Source organism: Drosophila obscura, unplaced genomic scaffold, assembly GCF_018151105.1.
Source record: "Drosophila obscura isolate BZ-5 IFL unplaced genomic scaffold, ASM1815110v1 contig_4, whole genome shotgun sequence".
Classification (NCBI taxonomy): Eukaryota; Metazoa; Arthropoda; class Insecta; order Diptera; family Drosophilidae; genus Drosophila; species Drosophila obscura.
The window spans coordinates 5574182-5594985 of record NW_024542828.1 but is presented as its reverse complement, the minus strand read 5'-3'; the positions used below and the strand labels follow the sequence as shown (position 1 = coordinate 5594985).

At 42.4% G+C, this 20804-nt stretch overlaps 1 protein-coding gene across 4 annotated transcripts in view; it reads left to right on the top strand.

Annotated features, from left to right (window-relative positions):
• LOC111073352 (neuroligin-4, X-linked) overlaps positions 1-19554 on the top strand; it is a 39053-nt gene extending 19499 nt beyond the window's left edge. Inside the window, exons 10-12 of one of the 4 annotated variants that reach the window (XM_041595089.1) lie at positions 527-1651; positions 12249-12682; positions 18635-19554. In XM_041595089.1, the coding sequence (XP_041451023.1) occupies positions 527-1651; positions 12249-12682; positions 18635-19150 (2075 nt within the window). In that variant the 3' untranslated portion in view covers positions 19151-19554. Of the gene's footprint in view, positions 1-526; positions 1652-12248; positions 12730-18600 lie in introns of those variants that run through there. The other 3 variants (XM_041595088.1, XM_022365653.2, XM_022365645.2) reach the window with 3 other exon arrangements.
• Positions 19555-20804: the final 1250 nt, after the last annotated feature.

The window sequence follows — 20804 nt, the reverse complement described above, 5'->3', positions numbered from 1 at the left end:
AACTCTTAACCAGAGCTTAGGCTTCATCATGGCAGAGAGAATTGATGATGGGATAAGGCACATGAAAGAACATTAAATAAGGCCAAAAAGGCTGCAGCTAAAACTGTTAAGTCTAGAGATAATCATCAGAGTCCTACTCGAATATACTTAGAGTGGTACTCGGTACTTCCTTCGTTAAATCTTTCAACGTTTTATGATATCGAAAGAGTGGGAGGGAGTGTTAAGACAGCGGCTCTAATTAACACCCTTAAGCGCATCGATTTGCCCTCATTTCGATGCCTTAAAGTTGTAAATTAACCAAAAGAAAGTGCTGTACTTGTACTTGTAAATGCAGTGGAAATTGTGTGTCACCTGACGCAATATTTTCGCAGCCACAGGAGGCCTCATCGTCGTCCCCATTCGTTGTACGAGTAAGGACATTACTCATACGACCCCATGGACGACGATGGACTGCCTGAAAAGAAAATAAGCAAAGAGATTAATATGCCATTCTCCGCTCACTTGTTTTCCTTCTCCTCTTTTGCAGTGACCACCGTGGAGCCCAACAATATGTATACGACCTGTATACCAATTGGAGGAAATTATACGAACGGCGGCGGCGGTGGTGGTGGTGGCGTGTTTGCCCCAACAACATTGGCGAATGCCTCGTCGGACACTTTGGCCTCGGGCTTCGAGGCGGCCGGCTATGCAGCCTATTCGACGGCATTGAGCGTTACGATTGCCATTGGCTGCAGCCTGCTGATACTCAACGTACTCATCTTTGCGGGTGTCTACTATCAGCGTGACAAGACGCGGCTGGAGGTGAAGACATTGCAGAAGCAATACCAGCAGCGGAGCATGCACCAGCAGGTGCCGTATCCCCCGGAGCCAATCAAGCACGCCCATTACCATATGGGGCACTCGCAGAGCTCCGCGAATGTTATTGTGGATGTGGAGAGTCATCAGGACTCACAGGCGGGACAGCAGGCAGCCATGCTGCTGCAAGCGGCCGCTGCAGCGGCAGCAGCAGCGGCAAATGAGGCGAAGCCACCGCCACCTCATATCTGCTCGAACACGGGCATGCAACAGCAACAGCAGCAACAACAGCAGCAGCAGCAGGGGGGCAACAATGGCCCAATCGAAAGCTCAAAGGTGGCCACAGATGGCATGGGCAATGTCACCTACAGCACCAGCTCCAAGCAGCAGCAGCAACATCAGCAGCAGCAACAGCAACAGCAGCGGGAACATATGCAAATCAAAGGCGGTGGCACGCAAACCTTTGGCCGGGGCACCTCAAACTCAGCCAATGGCGGAGCAGGCGGCGGTGGCGGAGGCGGAGGCGGTTCTGGATCGGGCTCCGTTGTCGTGTCCGGTAATAGCGTCAGCTACAATCCCGGCATGATGACGCTCCCCAAATCGGGCACGCTGCATCATGCCGCAACATTGAATTATGCGCGAAACGCCTTGAATCTGGCGGGTGGGGGCACTGCCCTGGTGGATAGCCGCGGCAATGTTCTGCTCACCAGCGTGGCACCCGTGGGCGGACACCCGGGCATGGGTGCAGGCGGCTCCTCGGGCGTTGGCGGTGGCGGTGGCGGTGGTGGCGGTGATTGTATGACTCTGCCACGCAATCTCAGTCTGGCTGCCGCAGGACGACACAATCCCACGACAGGTGAGTGCCACACACACACAAAAATAACTTTACCTTTGTAGCAGGAGATGTGGCAGCAACAGCAGAATCGAGAATGCAATTGAATTGGCTGTTGCTGCCAAAAGTTGCAAGAGTCGGGCGTGGGGCGTCCTTTTGCTGCTTGCCACACAGCAGCAGCATCAGCAGCAGCAACAACAATATTGTGGTGCTGTGTAGCAATCAAGATCTGAAATCTGATAAGATTTCATTTCATTATGAAGTGCCCGTGCCGCGTGGCTCTTCATGCTCTTTTCTCTCCCTCATTTACTCTTCACAGCTCTCGCTGCTCTCCTGCCTGCTTTCTCTTTGCTTTCATGCTGCTTGTTTTCTTCGTTATTCGATTTCAAGCACATGCATTTTGAGATTGAAAAGTATTTTTCTGTGTGAGAATTTCACGCTCTTGGCAATAATATCAAATACAGTTTGCATTCCACAAACAGCAGCGGCAAATAAAATAAAATTAAAATAAAACTTTTATGCGGTGGCTTCCCCCGCGCCCAGAGCAAAACTTTATTGAATTCTGTGGAATTATTGAAACGGAAAACCAAAATAAAATAAAATAAACAACAAATATTATTCGTTAGCCAGCCAACCAGCCATTTAAGGAAAACTTTCTCAACTTTTCAGGTGTTTCCGCAAATGTATTTCGATATTATTTCCAATTAAAGGAAGGAAATTTTCGCATTTCTTTAAGAACTTTTAAAGTTTTATTTTCATGTACAAAAATGTCGTGTTTTGCCAGAACTGTTTAAGCCCCCAAAAAACAGAACTCAATGCCCCACTTAAGGCCTGAAACCGTTTCTACCACGCCCATCTGTTTTGTCAGAATGACGAAGGAATGTTTGACCTGTCACAAGAATACACCCCCCACCCCCTATACCTATTCCTATACACACCACTAGCGCTCTTTAACACACATAAATTTCCTGCTAAATCATCCCAAACAAACGAAAAATATTGCTTAATCAAATCGAATGACCTTCGTGTGCCCAAAAATAAAGGGAAGAAAGGTCTGACGTTGCAGAAAGCATCCAGAAAATCCCAAAAAAAAAAAGAGGAAAATGTCCGCGTGAAAATTGAAATTGTTCTAATCAGCCCATGTGTCCGTCCGAGTGGGAGGAACTTGTGCTGGCGGCTAACACGTGTCATTGAATCATTGTAAAGGAATAACGAAATACCAGAGAGAAGGCAAAAAAAAAAAAAAAAACAAACCATCAAAAGGAGAGGCGGAGCGATGGGAGAAAAACATTTACGCTTCGCTGAAGGTCAACGGACTTTTGACTTTTGACCAAAACGAAAGCCCAGCACCCCTCCCAGACATGGGGATTAATTCCAGATCCGAAGGCCCCGCATCGGGTCTACAGCGGAAATTGTTGTACAAATTAATGCTCCACTGATTGCCAAGGTTTTTCCAGACTTCTGTTTGCTTGATGAGCTGTTAAATATGATGGTGGGTGCGGTGGGGTGGGAGTGGGGGTGGTGCCAGACATTGACAGTTTTTCGCCGCCCCCCACACACAGACATCACGCAATGAAGTCGTTATGGAACCACTTGAAGAAAAACATGCCCACAAAATGAAATAAAGATTCGTTTTTGCGATTGTATCTTGCACATTACCATTTTTTGTTCGTCACGAAACAACATGATTTTTATGATAAGATTTTTGCAATTTCAATCGACAGACAAATCTAAAGCGATTCCATTTATTCCATAAAGGTAAGCGGCAGCGTTAGCCATAAAACAATCCTCCGCTCTACTTGTGAGTGGCTCCACTCCACTTCAATCGCATTAAACCAATAAGAAGGAAAGAAAGAAACGCATAAAACTGTTGGTTGTTTTTAGTTTATGCACAATAAAATGAGAAAACATTAACCAAGCCAGCGGTTCAGAATACGAGCGGGGAAAATTCTGCAGAATTATGTGATTTTTATGGCAGAACCCGCACCGGTGGAAAATCCTCGTCAATCCTCAACCCCCTCTCTGTGTCGCCTGTGCAACTGGCCCTCGCGCCTGCTGTTGACATATTTGTTTCATAAATATAATTTTCAGGAAATCGATAACAAATGGAATAACAAAAATGGAAAACGTACAAAGCTACTGGTCACAGGCGAAACAAAAAAAAAGCAGGGGCTTTTCGCAAAATACGTAGCAATTGTTTTTTCAAATAACAAAATATACCTGCCACTGGCAGTTGTGAAGAGGGTAGGGGAGCGGACCTCTCATTTACCATAAACAAATTAGGGTTGATCATCGAAAATAAACAAGGAGAGGCCAGCCAGCAGATAGATTTGTCCAGCTTTTGGCATTGACGTATAATTTATACAGAAATAAATTTGAATTGTGGGAATAGCGGGGGAAATTTATAAATTGAAATATGTCAAGCTTTTTGGGGGGGGGGAACACATATCTGTATTTTCCAATTATAGATTTTGATTAAACAATTAAATATATGAAATCTGCTACACCACACAAAAGAGGCAATAACAGAAAAATATCAACAACAAAAATAGGAAAATAATACAAAAACAATTCTAAAAATAAACCCGGAAAATATTAGAAAAAATAGGAAAATAATACAAGAAGAATTCTAAAAATAGACCCGGAAAATATTAGAAAAAGTGCTCTAAAAATATCAAAAATTCCTATGAATATAAAATAAAAAATTACAAAAAAGTAATTGAAAGAGAGAGATGCTAGAGATAATACCAGAAAAGTACTACATAAAATACCGGAAAAGCTGTTCAAGAAATTACCAAGTTTCATTTGAAGCCATAATCAATTAAATTTGTTCAATCACAAATTTGGCACACAATTTTCACTCCATTTGCACTTTCAAATCACTCTTTTCACTCTGGCCACTCCACACAGAACCAATTTCCAAGCTCCAGGGAATCGGAATCCAATTTTTAGCTACTTGAGCAGGTCTATGCACTTCTTCCCAATTTTGTCAGCACTCTCGGCACTTGGCTCTCGCTCTCTAATTGCTGGTCGATAATGGCTGAAAAGCTGGAAAAATAACACAAGCGAAAGCGGATGCTTGGGGTGGGTGCTTGAGGGGGGTGGGGCGTTGAAAATATGAGCCAAATATACATTTTCCATCACATTTTTCTTCTATTTTTTGTTGGATTTGCATAGAATATTTTCGTGTTCGTAGATGATTTAATTTTACGCTCGCGCCTTAACGGAAGCGGAAATTTCGCCTTGGTTAAGTAGAAGATGGTGGGGAGTGGCACTTGATGTTGTTGTTGCCCCTGCCATTGTTGTTGCTGCTGCTGCTGCCACTGATTATTATGATGATGATGATGATGATGATGATGTCGTTTGATGTCGTTGTTGCTGCTGTTGTTATTGTTGCTGCTGGTGTTGCCTTTCAGGTGGCAACGTTGTCGGAAGCGGCGAGTGTTTTCTCTGTTGGCATTTTGAGCGCTCTCTGCATTATTTATAATTATTGCGAATTTTCATATAATTATGCGTGGGCGCATATTTTCAGCATCTTCCCACACCCCACTCCCCACACTCACTCAATTTTCTTTCGTGTTTCCTTGTATTTTTTCTCCGTCGAGTTATTTATTAAAGCTGTGAAAAAAGGACACTATAAATATTAAAGTCAGCGGTAAGTTCTGTCTGATGCCGAAAATCCTTGCGTAATTAATGTTTGCTCTGAGATTTGTGCCACTCAAGTGGCAGTGGCACATTCCGGAGGCACTGGCAGCAGCGCAGACGAAGGTTGCTGGATTAACTGAGATTTGCTGACATTGTTCAACGGCAGCTATATAAATGCCTCATTAGTTTAAGTTGGGTTTCGTTTATATTTGTGTGTTGGACTTTGTCGATATATTTGCCAAAAGATTTCATAATTTAGTCGGACTTCACGTTGAGCTTGAATATGCTTTGAAGTGCTGACACACTTGTCAGAATTACATCATTTAATAAAAGATATATACCAAAGATATCTTTATTTAAAGAGTAGAAAGAACTGAGGTTTCAATTGCATTAAGAGACTTTATATTTTCCAGAGAAAACTGCACTAAAAAGTAGTAGAAAAACACCCGAAAACATACTGAAAAAAAAAACCTACATTCTAGAATAATAATACGACACTGCTGTTAGTATAATACTACCATAATCCCCATAAAAATACTATTCTAATACTCCTGAACATCCTTTAATAATAACAGAATACCTTTGCCCCAGTCCCCTACTAAATCATCAAACAAAAAGCTTTATCCGCTTTTTACACACACCCTGACACCCACCACCCCACCCCACAGCCCCCACATCCGACACACACCGCACAAAAGTTCATTCTAGGGGAAATGCAAAGTGAATGGAAAAATGTGTTGCCTACTTTTTCGTAGAAATTGGAAATTCCTGCGTATTATGTAGCAGAACACAAAAAACTTTTTGGTTTTCGGCAAAAATTTGATTAGAGACTTAAAACTAAGCTCTGGCATTGAGAAGTTTTTCTCTTTTTTTTTTTGGTCCATTCAATCGATAAAAATCCACAGTCAGCATTTTTTTTGTTACTGTTTTTTTGTGCGATGTTTCCTTAATCATTTTTCATACATTTTTACAATTTTTTGACAGAGCTTTGAGCTTCTTTGTAGCCCAGCGTTAAGCACTCAAAGTAAGGCATTATTTCACATATCTGTTTTTGTGGCACTTTTCAATTTATTCAGCTTTTCCGACAACTTTTCCATACTAAAAATGGGGACAAAGAGGAGAGGGTAGGGTAGGATACTGGGTGGAACAAAAATCATCGAAATTGAGTAAAAACAATGAAGCGTAAACGATTTTTGCTGACATGTGTGTGGAATGGGGGGAGGGGGTGGGTGAGAGACTGCATAAATATAATAAAAAAAAATAAAAATAAGGCAGCAAACAAAAGGCAAACGCGAGTTGCCTGTTAAGCGGCACAAACATGTAGAAGAGAAAAGGCGAAAGGAATATATGACCGAAGCATAAGATATGTGGTTGGTGGGAGGAGGCAGGGGGACACTGTGCCACCTTATACATGACGTGACATGATTGTCAGGCACATTGTCAGCGACAGGCAGCGGCAGAACCGCAGAACAACAGTCAGACGATGCCACCGCCACAGCCACGGCCAGGACATAAACAGCTTCATACAAATGTTATTATTGAAATTTGCACAGTGCGAGTGAAAGGCAGCAAAAACGGAGACTGTAGGAGGGTAGTACAATACACAAAAAGTGTTTTGTGTGGGTATGAGACACACACAAGAAAAAAAAAAAAAATGATGAAAAATCTATTTGCAAGTCCTGGTCCTCTGCAAACCATTTCCCTTACACCATTTGCTTTCATTCCATCAGCATACATATGTTTGCCGTTTGCCAGAAAACCGACAAAAAATTGTGCCTCTACTTCTCCGTAGCAGAAGAAAAAAAACCAAAGCAAAGCAAAGCAAAACATTATTCGATGCCCATCGAAGGGCGTCCGTCATCGCATTGTGTTTCCACCTCTCTCTCGCTTATTCCTGGTGAGCCCCTCTTTCATTTCTTTAGTTTTATTATTTCGTCTTTGCTGCTTTGCTTTGCTTTGATATTCTCCCCTACCGAAAAATAGTTGTCGCACTTTTTTCCGCATTTGTCCCTTCTATTGTTGTTGTGCATTGCGCACATAGTTAGAGATAAGACAATATTATTTTATTGCCCCATGGCAGCAAAAGGGGCTGGCAGAAAAGGCAAATGTAGATGGCCATACAATACTCCTCGAAGCCCCCTTAGTGGTCAAGGCAAAGAAGAAGGGTCGTTTTTATTGGCGACACAAAACTTCAGTTAAAGCGAAATATTTCTGTGGTCTGGCCATGAAATGTTTTTGCATCAATTCTACTGCCATTCGTCACTTAAATTTTCCTTATTTCCTGCTGTCATTGCCTCAGTTCTGCACACAATTAAAGGACTTTCTTTGCTGAAAAGATAACTTGGAAGTTTTCAATGAACTTTCACAGCTTCCAAGATAAATGGATTGCATATTTGCTGATAACTTTCTCACCAGCTGGTGGCCATTTGTCATCAATCAATTAGGATGAATTTCTCTCTTGTCAAAGATGTCAAAACTATTGCATAAACTAACATTAAACCCGAGAACGTGAACGTGAACGAAAACGAGAGCGAGAGCGAGAGAGTCCTGTGACGACGACAGCGACTAATAAATATTTCAATGGAATGGCCCATGGACTGAGCCTGAGCCTGGGCTCTGGCTCTGGCCTGGGCAGCTCATAAATATTTCAGCGGGGTTTGGCTGGCTGGCTGGCTGGCTGGCATTCTTCATTCTTCTGCTTCAACTTTTGCTGGTAGCTGAAATATGTGTGGGACGTTCATTTCCTTGGCACTTCCGTGGAACGCAGACAGACGCATGTCGTAATACTTTCCCTTTTTTAATATTCTCATTCAATTTACTTTTCTGTGCCCGTGCCCGTGCCCGTCCCCGCACCCTTCACGCATCCTGCTCGATTATTGATGACATGACAAACAAGGTACGATTTCCGCTTCGCTTTGGCCAGCATCAAAGTTCGAACATCATTTTTCTTACCCAGGACTGGCGCCCCTTCCCTTCCCCTTGCCCCACCGATTGTATTTGTATGCACATTAACTTCATTTTGCAATCATGCGCGCCATAAATCCAATTTAATTGTGCTGCTCACTCACACACACACACAAACTAGCTTGAACATGAAGGAGAGGTCTGTTTTTGGTGGGTCGAATATAAAGATACCCTTTGCAGAACCTAGTGAAAATTTGACATAGAAAATGAGTCACCAAAGGACACTGGTTGCCACAGCCGAATTTTACTGCACATCAAACAAAAAACATATGCTTTTTGGATAATAACACCCATCCACTTGGCTGTAAGGGTATTTTCGAACACGCATGAGCTGCTTGAGTGCACGCTGGCGTATACTAAATTTTTGCTCGTTCGTGCGCTCAATTCCGCTTCCGCGCTGCTCTTCTAACTCAATGCTAAATAGACGCACATAAATTTCCGCTACCGCTACACTGCCTGTGCCCCCCGACGTCCCCTTCGATTTCCTGTTACGGATTGAGATTCCATTGGATTGCATTTTGAGAAATAGATTTTTTATGCTGTTGCTTCCACAGCTCCAAAGCTGCTCTTTGTACTCCTCTCTCACTCTGGCAACCTGCTTCTGCCTGTCTCTCTCTGCTACGTATCCTCCTTTGATTTACTACGCACAATTTCGTACCTTTTGCCAGAGATCCTGCAGGTTAAAAGTCCAGTGTGCCCATTGTGAGTGTCTTGCTGTGATTTATGTTTGATTGAAATGCTTTAAATTGTATGCTAATCTGTGACTTTTGTTTTTGGGGTGGGGAGCGAGCGGTCGCATTTAAATGCTGCCCTAAATGTTGGCTAATTTGAAAGCCATTTTAGGTTTCAGTTCAGTTAAATTTGGCAGTTAAAAAACAATTTGTCAGATTTCTAGTTAAACCAAAGAGAATCAATCGTCTGGGAAATGGTGGATAAGTGTGCTCTAGGGCTTACTTTTCCCCAATAAGAGCTACAGAAATCAGATACAAAAACAGCTTTTGCTTCTACTTTTAAATCGTTTACTGCTTGTTTTCTCTGCTAATCTTCTAATCCTTCATAGCCCATATGTTTGCCTTGCTTCTCCTTCTGGCATTAGCATAAATCAGCTAATCCCCATATGGGGGAGCACGTTGCACCGCTCTTCATTTCGATGGCAGAGTCATTAAGTGCACCCTTCACTATCTCTTGACCATAAATTCCATGCAAGTACATCATCTCTGTCGCACTCCCCCTCTATATTAGATCTCCCCAATAAGTATGGTACGCGCATATATTTTTTTTTTTATAAATCCACCCACTGTCACGAAGGAAATGGCAAAAATTCAGCAATAAATTCAGGCGGTGCGGGCTCCATTCCGAGGCTCATTAATGCAACAAACGGGCGCGCCCCACTTAGACAGGACCATTGGCTGCACTTGTGTGTCCACTTAGTTGGGGGCCACAATATCCACAGCATGGCTGAGTGGTTGCACTCCACTGACATCCCCCTGCACTGGGTCTCACGATCCCCCTCCGCTATGTTCATGGCGGTTTAAGTGAGTTTTCATGCGGCTGGCATTTCTGTTTTACACTTTTGCACGCTTGAGTTATGCACAGGGGATGCGTGGATGCGGGGCAGGCATTTCCGGTCTTGTCATTTCATACTAATCAACATCCGTTTGAGCGGAACAACATTTTTCGGGCAACATTTTGCGACTGCATTATTTCGTGGCATGGCGCGAGTGGCGAGTGGGGTACAGTGGGGAGTGGGGTACAGTGAGGATGGAATGGGTTGATTGTAATGGTATTTTCGATGGCGCATTATACGCATTTGTTGCAGCATTTGCATTGTAATTGCAATACAGTGCGTATAAGTGATGTGTGCATATAAATTAGATTTGCTTTCGGGACTCCTCGCTCTTAGCTATGGAAATTGAAAATTTATTGCATACCATACAGACACGCACACACACACGTGTCCAGGGGGTGTCCATGGGGCTTGGTGGTTTTCATTGCGAATTACGCATACGCAGGGTTTTGTTAATTTTATATTCATAAATGATGGTCCGCCGACCGCCGGCCCCCCCGCAACAAATCCTTGGGGAAATTGCATGACGCACTTTTCTCTCTCTCTCTATCTGTTTTTGTGCTGGCTGAAGTTATGCCCTTAGTTTGCAGACCCTGGGACTTATGGTTGGTCTCTCTGCTTTGATCTGTAGCCCGGACGACTCTGCCACTCAAAAGCCCAAAAGAAAGCACCATAATCCGGTACATTTCACTTTGAATGCTCTCTTAGGCATAGTCGTAGACGTAGTCCATGTTTCGGCCACTTGACTTGCGCACAAAATCCCTGCCGGGGGTAAAGTCCAAGCCATAAACATAAAAACCAAAAAGGGCAACAGAAAGCCCAGCTCCAACCCACTCACTCGCCTTGAATGTATTTCCTCTAATTAGTGAAAGTCGGTTTTTTGGGCGCAGGGATTATGGCTTAGGGGTTTGGTGTTTGGCAGGCTTGAGCAGGGACATCAAGCCTTGAATGAGTAATGAAAATTTTCGTTTAATTTTATAAAGATTTGTCACACGAAAAAGCTGCTTAAACACTTACGAAATAACATTTTGGGATGGAGTTTATGGCAGTCCCTAAATAAGTCTCAGCTGCGTGGGAAATCCTCTACGAAAATATACTCCCTTAAGTGTCTGTTTTTTACCTGCCAAAACGTTATTAAAATCCTTCTCTGAATGAACTTCGTGAGCTACTCAATGAACCCACTCAGCAATCCCATCAAGTATTAAGATTTTATTCGACTGTTCGTCAGTTTTTATTAGAGCACAGACTAGACTTCTCATGTTTTCATTTCCGTCATTTACTGCACCGATCTCGTTCTCTCCCTGCCTGCCCTCTCTGTCCTTTTCTCTGTTCTTTTCTGCCAGCACACCAATAAAACTGTATTGTGTCTATAGAAACCAGAGCGAAAGGCAAACAAATTAGTTCTATCCAGAAACACACATCGTAATAGAAGGAAAAAGAAGGGAAAAGGATAGTGGGTGTGGGGGGGGGGAGGTAGAGCATCGAAATATTAGACGCGTCAATGGCTCTGCACATTTTGCACTTTTGCATTGCGAGACGAGGCGACAAGTTGAACGACATCCAAAGCTAAAAATCAACACAGACAAAGAGGTGACAAAGGGGGGCGCTGTGAAACTGCACTGAAAGAAAAAGAGCAAAGAGCAGCCATGAATGAAAGTTTGCTCGAACTGGAGCTCTCTCTATGTATGTACTCTCGATGGTACTCGGTAATCAGTTCGTACGATCACAGTCTTCGTTTTTGCCTGACTTCATTCTTTGAGCCTCGCTGTGGAGAGACCGAGAGAGCAATAGCAGCGCGCAGGCAGAGAGTCTTTGCTGTAGACCAGTGTAAATTGTTCAATATTTCATACTCCCTCCGTTTATTTGTCCTTCGACTCGTGGCCATAGTCAGTCAGTAAATAAGATAATTATTACCTAATACGTTGAGTTTGAGGGCTTTTTGTTGATTTCTTTACGCCGTGCTCCTATTTCTCTCAGTGCTATCAGTCTTAACTGATAAACTGGGCTCTGGCTTCTGAAAGGAAACCTACTACATAGCATATATGTAAACACATACATACATACAAGGCCAATTCAATGGAACAAAAAGTGCAACCAACTCTGATGACTCGCAATTCTGGCGCCGCTGCTCTTCATGAGAACGATGGATGCCAATGGCTCGATGATAGGAGGTGAAGGAGGAGCATGTGTGGAGGAGCATGTGTGTTTAATGGTTGACATTGTTGTTTACAAATTGACTTTTGTTGGAGGCTGCCGCTGCTGCTGCTCGCTCTCCTGCCTCCTGCTCTCCCTGCTACCTCCTAATACTACATACAACTACTGCCTTTCAATAAACATTTGCTTGATAATATGCCAACATATGCATAACGTATGAACGTACATAAGTAGCTTACATCGCTCTGCCCTCTCTCTCTCTCCCCCAACCCCCCACTCTGTTACTTGCAGAACTACAGCAATATCAACAGCAGCAACAACAGCAACAGCAACAACAATCGGGCAAACATCAGGCAAATGGAAATGTTCTGACCGGAATGCCGTCGCATCATATACGCGGACCACGCCCACCGCTACGCACTGCCTCATCAACGACCACCAACAGCAGCAGCAATAACTCGGCCATGGGCGTGGCCGGGGGCGGTGTACTGCTGGATCAAACACCCTCCGGCGGCAGCAGCAGCAGTGGGGTAAGCAGCGCGCCCAGCTCCTCAAAGGGCGCCGGCCACCACACACACACGCACAATCATTCGGGTGTGCACCTGGTGCATCAGCACGGTGGCGAGGGCATGGTCATGACCACCTCCTCCGGCCAAGGCATGGTCGGCCAGCAACAGCAGCAGCAGCAGCAGCAAGTGCCACAGGCGGCCATCGATGAGATGCGCGTCTGATAGGTATCGGTCTTTGAGTTGGACTTATAGTCATCAGAGGGGTAAGTACACCTGCAAAGGGGGGCGAGTCGAACATAAGGATTAAGCGTACATAAAATACACACACACACACACTGCAATTTTATTTGAATAATAACGAGAGATGCATCCGATGCACTCTATTTTGTCTTCATTTTCGGCATTTATTCTTAGTTGATTTCGACTTTTTGTGGATGCTCTTGACCTGCTTCTTCTTTGTGCGTTTAACCTTAACCAGCTCCTCCTGTTCCTCCTGTTCCTCCTGTTCCTCTTCTTCCTGTTCCTCTTCCTCCTCTTCCTGTTCCTCCTCCTTCTGCCTCTCTTTCATTTCCTTGTACTCAGAACTCAGGGGATTCTGTGTAAACTTGTATGTAATTTCCCCACACGCATTGACCTTCGCATATTCATACAGATAATATTTATTATTCATTTCGCGTATAATGCCGAAACGCAGGCCCACATCGAGGGCCTTTTGCAATTGCTTGGTGAAATACTTCTGTCGCCACGTGCAATCCAATGTGATTAAGACAAACTCCACAATATCCTCCCATTCGGTGGGAGGATCCAACTTCTTCAGCGCCAGTGTTAAGTAGTGGGCAAACGTGAGCTTTGCCATCACCGCAAAATGAAGGAAGATATTTCCAAAATATTTCTGGTATGGTATTATTTCTACACTCTCCCAAAAAAAAAAAAACGACACAAAACTCAAAGTGACTACCAATTTAAGGTCCCTCGCCAAATGAGAGGGCGAATGCTATGAAATGGCAAACATGTGGAACCCTTTTAAAGGCATCCCAAAAAAAAGAAGAAAAAAGGAGAAAAAGGTACGCACACCGGGGTCTCTGATCAAAAAATAACAAACGGCATGTCAAACATTCAGCTGCGAAAAATGTTCTCCCTCTCTGGCCATTTCCTTAAAAATAAAGCATAAATAATATAAATAAAAGGCAAGGAAAGAGCGCACATGCTGCTCATGGGCTGCTCATGGGCTCTCATGGGCCAAGGTGGAACGGAAATGTCGCCAGTCAGTGGCATGGAAAAACATGAAGAAAATGCAAAAAAATATAAAACAAAATTATATAGAAAAGAGAGTCAGCAGGCCAGACCATAACCGGGTGGCTGGTGTTCCTGGGGTGCCTGTGGTGGCAAGGTAATTTGCGGCATGCAACCTGAAACCTGAGAGCAGCCCCCAAAACTAATTTATCGTACCGAGTACTCGTAATTTGAGCTCAACACACACAAATTAAAACTGCAAGGTGGCCAAACCAAAAAAAAAAAGTGAGTTAAAATTTTATTAACTACCAGTTAAGAAGAGTTTTGGAACAACAGCCAAAAAGCAGGAACAATAACAACAACAACAACAACAGCCTATACGGAACGAGCAGCAAAGCGGAGAAACGTTAATTAAACAAGCCAAAATACGAAGTCGAAGGCGAAGTTATTTGCGGAATTATGGATCATAAAATCTCAACAGGTTTCTGCGTTTTATTGACACTAAAGCCGAAAACTCTGCCAGCAAATATATTCAGCAGAGTCTTCAGCATTTAAGGCATACAAGAGAAATAATCGTTAAAGAAAATGCAGCAGAAAACTATAAATGTAAAAAAATTAAAGAAATTTTCAAGGCAGGAAAACAGATTAATATCAGCGTTTCCTTTCCTGCCGAATACTCTGCTGATTATATTTATAAAGAGAAATTAAAAATATACTGATATTATTTGCAGCACTTTATACAGAAATATCTCCACGTTTCGAAGGCGTAAAATTTGCTTTCCCTAAGGAATTTGCAGATACCTAAAAAGCTTCAACTACAGGCGGCATATAAAACCTTATAAAATCCTGCCAAAAAGTGCAACATATCCAAAAAAAAAAAAAAAACACACACTGAATGGCGCAAATGAATCTCTAATTTGATTTTATTTCAAGCAGCTGCTGATTGTCCTGGCAGATAATCGCAAAGCCCAAAGCCTTACACCAAAAAGATCAACCTACTTGAATGGGGGACTGTGGAAGGGCACTTACTTGCCCAAAGAGCATTTTTATCTGCTGTCCACTTTTTGGCTGCCACATCTGGCTGCGCCGTTGCCATTTACATATCGTTGTGCATATACACTCGCATGTATCCACTTTGTACTTATGTGTTGTGTCTGTTTGTGTGTGTGTGTGGGTCAGGGGCCACTATTTCACGTGGCATATAATTAAATTTGCATTTCTTTCGCTTTTTGTTTCTACCTACAGTGTGGGTTGGGGTGTGGGTTCACTCCACCTTTTCCGCAGCTTCCTTAACTTTTAGCTGATTAACATTTCTGTGCTCTGTGCTCTGTGCGCTGTACGCTGTATGCTGTACGCGTTGCTGGTCGCTCGTGGAAAATGCAATTTTCCTTGCCAGCTAAAGTGAAAGGGGGCCAACGGCAAATGGCAACTTTTATGTAAATTTACACCCACACCCACAGTCTCGGGCCAACGGCAAAAGGGCGACGACGGGGGCGTGTCGAAGTGTATATGTGTTAAAAGCGCAATAAACATTAATTTTACATTCTTCTTTTTTTTTTGCTTTTCTTTTTGCTTTTCTCTATCCCTCTCTCCCTTCTTTTGCTCCTTTAGCCACTCTACTTCCTTTTGGGGTCCCGTGCCCAACAACTGTTGTTTAAGTTTCCCTCGCATATCTCGTATGCCCTTTTAATCAGCAGGTATTATGGTTTTTTATCAGGCAAAAAGGCAAAAACATGATGGGCACCAAATTATCATAAACACAGAGGGCATACAAAAACATACAGAATTTTTTTTTAGACAAAATGCAAAGCACAAAAAAGAAATACCAGCCAGTTTTTGAATGACATCCATGGTAACAATCAGCATACTGAAAGGGCATCAAAACATTCGTAGACCCAACACAAAAAACGAAACGAAACCAAACCCACCTTCGTTTCGCATTTTATTTGCTTGGTTGTTGAATATTTTTGGCAGTTGTTTAAATTATGATCAAAAGGTTCTTGAGACTTTTTGCGAGTGGAGTGGAAAAGCAGAAAAGGCAAAAGTTGTGGGTGGATTCACACGGGCCAGCCGGCCAACAAGGGAGTTTGTGCGGCCTGAGAGAGCCAGGCCACAGAACACAGGCTTTTTCTTTGATTACGAAACGCAAACCAAAACCGAACAGAATTTGAGCAACATAATTTAAGGATTTAACCAATGGAAAATCCTTAACGAAATCTACAAACCATTGAGGAAACAAGAGCCAAATCTAGCAGCAGCAGCATCACCAGAAACTATTTGAGAAATGTTGAAATTATGGCCTGCATTTCCAATTAATTTTCAGGGAAGCAAACATTAATAATTGCAATTTAGTTGTTTGTACTTGTACGACTACGAGTAGTCGTATCCACTAATCAATTGAGTCAACACATAAATCGAGTGTAAATTTCCCAAGGAAATTATATATTAAATGCGGCTTCTGCTTGGTTTTCCCACTTGCCCTGATGTGCGCCTGCCATGCCATGCCGCCTGCCATCGATTGTGATTAGTTTGGGGAATTACAATATTTCGCAAAACAGGGTGAAAGTTTGCAGCGAATGCGGTGAAAACTTTATGCAATTTTGCACACACACACACACTCTGTAAGGGAAACACACCCGCATCCCTGTGGGCTGAATGTGTTGTGTAATTAGCGCAAAAGTTTTCAAGTTGCAACCAACCCCAGAGCGGCTCCAGCGGAAAAGTGAATAAGGTATTCGAGTATTAGAATATCTAATAGCAGTTGTGGAGGCTAATTTACTTATTTAGCTGTAATGATATCAATCAAATTGGTAGCGCTAATTCATTGAATGCTCACTCGTTTTGGGTCTAGTGATTTCCACTGCGCACCTGTCGCTAGGGGCATGATAATGAGCTTATGAACCTGAGCGCAAAAATGTTTCAACACTTGACTAATGTTTATTATTTCTTGAGTTAGTTTTCGCCCCCCCCCCCTGCTTTTCGGTAGCTGCCGCGAAAGATATGCAAAGTGGCTGCACAAACATGCGCGTAATACGTTAATGATGGTCCCTAGCCCTGGCACTACTCTCTTTATCCCACCCCTCAGCTGTTGCTAGTCAACTGTGAAAGAGTGGGCGGATGGGGGACTTTCCCCTGCACACATTGTAGCCCACGATTTGCATTACGCGCATTACTCAGTTCACTCATTTTGCTGCTGCTGCCAGTGGCAGTGGCAGTGCCAGTGTCCCTGCCGCTTCTGGTATCTCTGCTACTTCTTGTGTGTAGTTTTTGGTATCTCTTCCAAGTCAAGTCTAAGCACACTGACGACCACCTACATTGTACACCCCATCCATTCACTCTACTGCCACAGCCGGTGCGCCTCTTCGTTGCTCCCCAGCCAACAATCTGCGCCAAATTGTGCGCTCAACTGTGGCAGCATCCTCCTCCGCCTTAACCCTTATTTCTCACTCTATTCCTGCAACCACTCTCACCGTTAAGCCTGCATCCAGTGCTCCCCCCCCCCCCCCCCCCTGCTGCCCAGCCAAAGAGCCTGGCAAAACAAAAGGCAGCCGCGCATTTTTCGCAAACTGCACTTTACTTTGCACTTTTCGCTTTCTTTGCATAAATTCTCTCGCCCAACCGGAGTTTACTGTACTGCACTGCAAATGGGCACGCACAGGAGAGAGGAGAGACCAAACGCTAGAAAAAAAACTTTAAAAAAATGTTGGAAGAAATGTACTCGTAAGAGGAAGGGTCTTAGACCCTATGATTACCCCTTACTTTGATAGCCTCTAATGCAAATATTGTGTAGGTTTCACTAGGAATTTATTTATGTAGTGCCTTGATTGGTTTTCAAAATGTTTGTGCAGATATAATCTACGCTTATAACATTTATTTTAGGACCATAGTTCTATATGTTACCAAGGCGCTAGAGTGACAAAATATACCCTTTATTTCTTTGCTGCCACAGGGTAGAAAAAAACACAAACAGTGGTGGGCGAAGAAAGAAGAAAAAGCTGGAGATTGTGGGAGGAACCAGATGCAGAAGAGAGGCAGCAGCAAGTAGTAGAAAAAGAAGAGAGGTAGAAGCGCAGCAAGTAGTAGGAAAAGTTGTAGAAAAAGAGGAATGTAAAGAAGAAGTAAAAGCAAATGAAGAAGCAGCAGCAGCAGAATAAATATGGTATGCAGCTACAGCTGCTGCTGCTGCTGCTGTGCTGTACAAGATTTTCCGTTGAATTTTAAACCAAACACAAAACGGCAGAATGGAAACTGGCAAAAGTGGAAAATAGCAACCAGAGCGCAATGAAGTGTATGACCATGAGAACAGAGGTGGAAAAACAACATCAGCGTCAGCATCAGCATCAGCGAAACTCCAGCCAAATGGAGCTAAATGCTACCATAGAACAGATACTCGTATGCATCATGTGACTGAAGATACGACAGTGCCACTAGCTGTGTGGCTTGGGGGCATGAGTGGCTTAGCGGATAAGTCATAAACGTTGATGGCTGCAACGGCCAGAAGGAGTAGACGGGAGGAAAGATTTCTAGATGTCCTTTTAGAAGAAGTTCTTTGCTGTGCATCGATCTGCATGGATCCCCTGTGGCCAGTGCCAATATATTTGTAATTTAACCATGTATCCGTTTTCCACACACCCATGTATCATTTGTAATTAGAGAATGGCAATTAATATTCCCTCCCTGCCCACGCCTCTCAAACTATCGCATAATTCATGAATATTTATGGCAGATAATTTCCATATGCTTAACCACGTCATTATACTCGTACATACATATACATAACATATATTTTATATGATATATTTGTTTGTTTACTCAACTTAAATTGGTTGCAAAAACACATGATGAATTAGTGATTTTACAATGGAAAATCTCCAACTCTGTTTTTTGTGTTCCTTTTGCAGCTCCATAGAAACTCTGCGTGCGGAAACGCCCGAGGATTTCTATGAACCAAAGCAGGTGGCACCACAGCAGCAGCTACCACAGCAGCAGCTGCTACAAGCCCAAGCCCTTGCCCCAGATGACAGCCAACTCAATGGGATAACAGCACTACTAATACCATCATCAGCGGCATCCACTGACCACAAGCAACGTCAGCAGCAGCAACAGCAGCAGCAGCAGCTAAAGAAGTTGCGTTTCAAGCGGGAGATGCATGCTTTGGCTTTGGAGGGCGGCGATGTGGCCAGGGGCTATTGTTCCTGCGATGAGCAGTGGACCAACTCATCCTCGCCCACATCAACAACCACATCGGCAACCATGTCGCCAACACTGCCAACCGGAAATGCCACTGGCAGCGGCAGGGGAAACGGAACTGGAAATGGAAGCGGTATTGTTAAACCGCATGGAGCTGGAGCTGGAGCTGGCACTGGATCAGGATCAGGAGGTGGTCGTGGCCCGCGTCTCAAGCAGCAGCATCATGTGCGCTTCTCCGATGAGAAGAATTTTTCCGATTGAGAAATCTATGGAAAAACAAAAACAAAACAAAAACTACTAGACTGCACCTAATCTCTGTTTAGTCATAGGCTAAGAAAAAAACTTAAAACAAATCATAGGAAAAACCAACCCCAAAACAGAAATCAAGAAATTACTGTAGCGAAAACTTAGGGACTAAGGGAAACTGTAAATATAGTTAATCTGTGTTTAGTTACTCGCTAGATCTGTTGTGAAACATATATACTATATACATATATATATATGGGAATAATAATCAAGCTATAAAATACAATTTGTTAGTTAAGTGTAGCACAAAAGAAATCATTTTTTGAATAGAACAAAATTTGTTATTAGCGCTGCTGTTGCACGATAACTTTTTCACCGATGCAGCTTCTTTTCTTTCACGTAATTTTGCCATTCTCACTATTCGCAGTCACAAAACACCTTTCTACTTTCCTGCGTTGACATCTTGCAGTACTATGCCTTGAAAATTACATAAAACTCTTTGTTTGATAGATGGATCCGATTAAATAGGGCTATCCTATATATTTTGAAGTATTATGCAGGAACGCTTCAGCTATCACATCGATAAATGTTGCCATTCACCCCATTTGAAATATTTTCCAATGTAAATCCCTTTTGTTTTTCGTTTGTAATGGATTTTTTTATCCTCCAGGACAAAAATCATTCCCCATCGGTAAAAAACGTATCGTTGAACAGCAGCTCAGTATAATTTTATTTACTGCATTGTAAATATTCTAGTGAAAATTCAAATAAATTGTGGTATTATTTACTTCAAGTAAAAAACATATAAAATAAAAATGAAAAGCAAAAAGAAAAATGGAAAGAAAAAACACGAAAAATTCACACTAAATAAAAAATGGCTCAAAAATTAATAATTGAAAACAAAAACATATTTAATTATTTTAATTAAAGCTCTGGCAAAAGATAAATACATTAAAAATGGCGGCTTTTTTTTGAACTGTTTACAAAACGAAAAACAAACAGCAAGAAATGAATGGAAAATTTCATAAAAAATCCATCTTGTTGATGAATATTTTCCACACAATTTAAATAATTGTAGCAAACAGCAAGCCAATTGTTGCTCAAATTCTCATTTGTTTCATTTTCCACAATTAACCATGCAAACACAACCTAACAGAAACTGCCAATTTCTACGCTCAGTTGAACACACACACATTAACGAAATATTAAGTATACGTACGGTGTATAATATTATTTCCATTGAAAAATCTTCCATTTAATTTGTAAAAATATTCAAATAAAAACGCAATTAATAGTGTCGCCAACAAAAATGAAAGACAAATTATGATATTTGTATATTTAAGTGCAAATTTATAATCGTCTAGTTTATAACAAATAAAAGCTAATTAAATTAAGTGAAAACAATTAATATGAAAACAAAACAAAAAATAACAAATATGCAAAATGAAATATAAACGAAAATATAAAAACTAAAAACAATAAAAATAATTAAATAAATGACGAACAAAGTATGTTTTTTTCTCTGGTTGGGAAAAGGGGGTTACTGGAAGTATAACTAATTTAGCAACAGATATTGCAGCTTATAGGAAAAACCCAGGAAATAATTTGATAAATAAAGACGGACCGCATCGGAACACCTCATTGAAAGGTATCCACTTTGTCATGCAGA